This window comes from Heptranchias perlo, chromosome 4, assembly GCF_035084215.1.
Source record: "Heptranchias perlo isolate sHepPer1 chromosome 4, sHepPer1.hap1, whole genome shotgun sequence".
Lineage (NCBI taxonomy): Eukaryota > Metazoa > Chordata > Chondrichthyes > Hexanchiformes > Hexanchidae > Heptranchias > Heptranchias perlo.
Window position 1 is genome coordinate 55,787,999 of NC_090328.1, and position 6,000 is coordinate 55,793,998.

General features: G+C 41.9%; 1 protein-coding gene across 2 annotated transcripts in view; it reads right to left on the reverse strand.

Annotated features, from left to right (window-relative positions):
- Positions 1–5,308, reverse strand: part of epb41l4a (erythrocyte membrane protein band 4.1 like 4A) — a 340,503-nt gene extending 335,195 nt beyond the window's left edge. The window contains exons 1-3 of one of the 2 annotated variants that reach the window (XM_067982951.1): positions 5,053–5,308; positions 4,149–4,328; positions 3,900–4,011 (exon numbers count right to left, since the gene is read on the reverse strand). In XM_067982951.1, the coding sequence (XP_067839052.1) occupies positions 3,900–3,998 (99 nt within the window). In that variant the 5' untranslated portion in view covers positions 3,999–4,011; positions 4,149–4,328; positions 5,053–5,308. Of the gene's footprint in view, positions 1–3,899; positions 4,329–4,978 lie in introns of both variants that reach the window. The other variant, XM_067982950.1, reaches the window with a different exon arrangement.
- Between the last annotated feature and the right edge of the window lie 692 nt (positions 5,309–6,000).

Genomic DNA, 6,000 nt, shown 5'->3' on the forward strand with positions numbered 1-6,000 from the left:
GTCTACTGGGCCACTTGTCCAAACCGTTTTCATAAAGCTTCTACCAGCTAACTACAGGGCAGCAGAAAAGGTCTGAGAACAGATTTTCCTGCTATGGACTTCAAAAGGGGGCGGGCGGCCAATCCGCTACAGCCTGTTTATCTGCACCAACTGAAGTTTAATTTCACCTCATGGAGAGAGAGATATCGAGTTACATCGAAACTACAGCACAGACAGAAACAGGCCATTCGGCCCAACTGGTTCATGCAGTGTTTATGCTCCACTGGGACTTATCAGGGTAATTGATAAACAGACTGGGACCCATTAAAGGGATCGCTAAAAATTCTGAAACCTGTCAGAGGGATTGATAAACACACTGGGACGTAACAGGTCTGTAATATTTTAGTGGCAAATGGCAAATCAATAAAGATCAGCAAGAAATACTTAAATTGCTGACCAATGCAAATACCACTGCCTCTAACCATGAATAAACATCCTTTGTTCTAAGCGGCACTAAACTGTGCATTATGTGTTTTAGCTAACACATGAAGCGCTGGGTGACCAAGAAATAGAAAAGAAAAAGATAAATTAATGTTTAAACACATTTTTAAAAGAGCTAAACTAAATTCCAAATTATTTACATATATGTAGTCCCTTGGAAAAAAAGTCATTGTTCGTACAAGAACTAGAGTAATGATGGATGTAATGCATAGTAGGGTAGAAATTACTGTCAACGACATTATGTATTAACACTTAGGGCATGATTTTAGCCTGGGAAAACGGGTGGGTTGGGAGCAGGGTGGGGGGGCAGTAAAAATTGCAAAAATCTTAAACCCGCCCCCAAACCGCTAATGTCTGGTTATCATGGGGCGGGCAACCAACCCGCTCTCAGGAGGCAGGTCGGGCATTAAAAGCTTTTAAGGAGGCTGCGGGCCTCCATTTTCAAAACTTTTATGATTCCCGTGCCTTATCCTTCACGCCACGTGAGAGGAGGCGAGAAGGCGCAAAACCGCAGGGAAGTGCCTATACAGCACAGCTTGTGGGCCCAGAGGGGCAGGAGTGCTTCCCCCAGGCCCAACAAGCTACCTGCAGCGAACCCCCCCTCCAATGATCGCCGACCCCCTCCACCCCACGATCTACGCACACCCCCAACAATCCCGAACTCCCCCGATGACTAACCTCCGGATGACCCCGATAACTGATCCCCGATCCCCAACAAAGAATGACACCCTCCTCGATGATTGACCCCCCGATGACCTCCCAATCTAACACTTACCTGAACACGTCCTCTTCCTGGCTCTTCTCCTGTCCAACCGAGAGGCAGCCTGTCAATCAGGCTGGCCTGTTGGGCGGGAAACAGGCAAAAAATAAAAAAACCGATGTCCTTATGTCAAAATCGTAAGAATATCCAGGAAACCTGTACTTCCGGGTATCCGGGTGGGAAAGTAAGCTGTGAGGAGGACACAAAGAGTCTGCAATGGGATATAGACAGGTTAAGTGAGTGGGCAAGAAGGTAGCAGATGGAGTATAATGTGGGGAAATGAGAGGTTATTCACTTTGGTAGGAAGAATAGAAAAACAGAATATTTTTTAAATGGTGAGAAACTATTAAATGTTGGTGTTGAGAGAGACTTGGGTGCTCTCGTACAAGAAACACAAAAAGTTAGCTTGTAGGTACAGCAAGCAATTAGGAAAGCAAATGGAATGTTGGCCTTTATTGCAAGGGGGTTGGAGTACAAAAGTAAGGAAGTCTTACTGAAATTGTACAGGGCTTTGGTGAGACCTCACCTGGAGTACTGCGTACAGTTTTGGTCTCCTTATCTAAGGAAGGATATACTTGCCTTAGAGGCAGTACAGCGAAGCTTCATTAGATTAATTCCTGGGATGAGAGGGTTGTCCTACGAGGCGCGGTTTAGTAGAATGGGCCTATACGCTCTGGAGTTTAGAAGAATGAGAGGTGATCTAATTCAAACATATAAGATTCTGAGGGGGCTTGACAGGGTAGATGCTGAGAGGTTGTTTCCCATGGCTGGAGAGTCCAGAACTAGAGGACATAGTTGCAGGATAAGGGGTCGGCCATTTAAGACTAAGATAAGGAGGAATTTCATCACTCACAGGGTTGTTTATCTTTGGAATTCTCTACCCCAGAGGGCTGTGGATGCTGAGTCGTTGAATATATTCAAGGCTGAGATAGATTTCTGGACTCCAGGGGAATCAAGGGATATGGAGATCGGGCAGGAAAGTGGAGTTGAGGTCGAAGATCAGCCATGATCTGATCGAATGGCGGAGCAGGCTCAAGGGGCTATGTGGCCTACTCCTGCTCCTGTTTATTATGTTCTTATGAGTTTACTCTTTGGTACAAGTGCATCAAACATTCATATGATGACATTAGCAGCAGTAATTTCTACCCCATTCTGTACATAAAGTTAGCCGAATTATATGTTCATTGTTTTACCCAGATAGGGAAAACAAACTGCCTGCCAATATAAATTGAATGTTTTGTGTTGCTAAAATATAATCATTCATTGCCCATGCTCAACCAGGTGAGACACTAACTACATATTAAATCAATAACCAATCTTTGCACTTACTGGTTCTCTAACATTGTCAAGAATTCCTAATCCATTTTAATTCATTCCTGATTGATGTAATTCTTAAATGATACAACAATTTAATCCCAAATTAAGATGTGCCTCCAGACTCTAACATATTGCATGTAGTACTAATATTACTGCATACTACTAATATTATTGCATAGTACAAATAGTACTATTTTCACTGAATGTAAGTAGTGCAAGATTAATAGCAGCATGACATGTGCCAAGCATACAAATGATCATAGGAGCTGAAAAGAACCATTATGTCACAGCGATTATAATGTGTATCACTTTCATATAATTTCCTTTTCAGTGCTTCTGATAGCACCCCACGACAATTCCTGACATTTGTCAATAGGATCACAGTAATGGTAATAATAACTGGTAACAACTAGCATCTTGTTTCCACTGGTACCCAGAGAGATGCCAGTAACCTTACTCCAGCTAATACCATGAAGTCTGCACTTACACTACTACATTATGAAATCTCATGGCAAAGGTATGGAACAGGGTTATCACCATGGTAACTCATATTTACCACACTGGTATCTTCTGTTGCCTGGAGACACGTGCGAAAGATCGACTAGCTTGATCATATCTCAGGCCAGGTACTTGGTTACACTCTACTGGTACTGATATCACACTAACATACTTGCAATGAAATCCATTTCCAGGGGGATGGGTTGCCTTTTTATATGTATATGTGTTTTAACAAGAAGTTACCCCACAATCAGTTCAGTGCAAACATGGCAATGAAAATAAGGTAATGATTATCCAGCAGTGTTCTTGCTGCAGTGTTGAAAGTAATCAATTTAACTCATGGAGATGTCACTGTTGTCATTTTGTACAATGCACAACTTGGAAACCAACATTGTTAAAAACAGCAGATGAAAGGGGGATGGTTGGTAAAAAAATGAATAAAATTAATATCCAGTATGGACACTACTCACTGGTCAAGGCCTATTGTTAACAAAACTGCCTTTGATTTCAAGTCCTTAACTTTGGATGTAAACTCTATCCTTAACAGAGAAACATTTTACTCCAGATCTAGCTCCACTGAACAAAAACAAGATAACGTAAGACAATGGTTCAAATCTTAGTTCAGAAAATCCAACATAGTGCATAAGAGTCCTTAAATATACATACTATTGCATCAAAGACAGCTAACCAGCTCCTAGCATGTTCTTGGACGTCCACTATAGGGAGAGCGAATGTTGGAAAAGAATCATAATAGGAAAGAATTTAACAAAAAATAATTAATCATCAAGCTGTACACATTAATGTATCAGCAGGTGCCTTAACGGCTGGAGTCGGATCAACTTACTTTTATTCCTTGTTGCTGGGTAGTTAGGGTGAGCTTGGTCTCATCTAAAAGCAAAATTTCGCAATAAAATTCCTCCTGTGCAGCGCAGAAGCAACCCATTGCTGCATTGAAACTAGGAGAAGTGGAGATTAAGCCAGATATAAGGTCAAGTGTGTAACTCAGCCGAGCGTCCGTGAAAAAATTGACGAGTTTGAAGTCCAGTTAATCAAGCACAGGGGGGTGCCATTGCACAGAGCCACTTACTCATACCTCGATCAATGAAAATGTACCAATTGGTAACATGTAACATCACCTCCGGAACCTCATCCCTTTTCTAACGAAACAGCCGTAAAATATAAAATGCAAACGGTTATATCCTTTAAATAAAATGTAGCGGAAATAATCCTGTCGATCAAACAAGTTTGGCGATCTGGTTCTTGGAGGTAGAATCTGAAAGAGGAACAATAGCGGCCTTTAAATAATGCCACACTTTACATATCGCACGTATAGTACTACTGAGCTTTCATAAATATTATTAAAGGACCAAAAACAAATAATGATCCCTTTGGGGCGGGGGGTTATATTTAGATTGATGTACCGTATTGATCATTTTATGGAAAATTGTGCAATTTCCTGAATTTATGTTTGAGCCGCGATCCTTCACACGCCTGTCTTCACAATAGCAAAGGTGCAAATGTAACGTTAGTTCAAATAAAAAAGAAAGCAGCCAAATTTATATATATATATATTCAACAACAACTGTTAATAAATATGATTATGGGACGTTAGCGACTAACCTGCCCGGGGTTTGGTCGCTCCCCTCCCCTCACAATGCTGTCGCTGAGACAGTAGATGATTAACCCCAGAGGATGTGCAATCTGTCTGTGCCCAACAGCCCCACACAAAGTTACATTGCTCACTATAACCTCACCTTCCGCTTTCTTCAGTCGAATTACGGCGTTACACAAACCATCAACAATCAGAGAAGTGGCTAGCAATCGCTTCTCGGGGTGTGAAACATCCCGGACTTGGTCCCGGGTGCGGAGCAGGTCTGTCAGGGGCCGCCTCTCTCTCTCACTCACTCACTCTCACTCACTCACTTTTCACATGTTTCCAGATGAGCGCTCGGTCCCGTTCTGTCTAATTCCTTCCTTCTGTAAATGGTCACTCTTACCCGAGTCCGTCCTCTAGTAGTCCTCCTCCTCCTCCTCCTTCTTCTTCTTCTTCCTCCTCCTCCTCTGCTACCGCCGCCGCGTTGCCTGTCCCAGGCTCCCTTTACCCTGCCCGCGGTTTCTCTGTGACTGACATTAGGCTCCGACTCACTCTTCAGCGCTCCTCCGGTAACCGAGGAGACGCCGCCGCCCCTTCACCTTTCACCCACAGCGGGAGAGCTCGAGCGTGCGCGTTCCCGCACTCCACCTTGCACCCTGTAACTAGTAGTCTTTGTTAGGCAAAAGGCTTACCATCAGTAATCAATTATCTCTACATTATTTTTATTACAGAAAAAGTACATGTAGCATAGGTGTTGGTCCATTACATTGCAGATATCACACTTTGTCACAGATGCAAAACAGTCTTTTACAAAGGAAAGGCAGTCATTTAAGGTTGGGTGCTTCTGACCTGGAACTTGAAATTGTCAAGCATTTCTTTCAATCTTCGCAGTTCCCTCACCAAACAATAATTAAATTCTGATTGATGTGAACCTGTATTTTCTTAACTTTTAGACTTTGTGACCTTCATACTTGCCAACCTAAAAAAAGCAGCAAAAATTAACCAACAGCTTCTAAAAAGCTGACAATTCATTATAAGTCATTGAAGTATGAAAACAAGAAGATACATGGGCATGGTAACTTAACCAGCAAACTCAATTTATATCCAGTGTTCCTTCATTTGCAATGAAGAAAATCAAACATAAGCACCGAAAAATTTGAAGGGGAAAATCTAAGTGTTGAAAACACAAAATTGGTGATGTATTTCTAGAGTGGTCCAGGATATGCTGTCCCAGAAAATTTTGAACTTTTATATTAAAAATTCTGCAATCTGGTTAATCTTAAAATATTACTTTGTAATTCATAGAAATTTAATCTAAAAAAAGAAAAACAAAGCGACATTGGATTTTCAA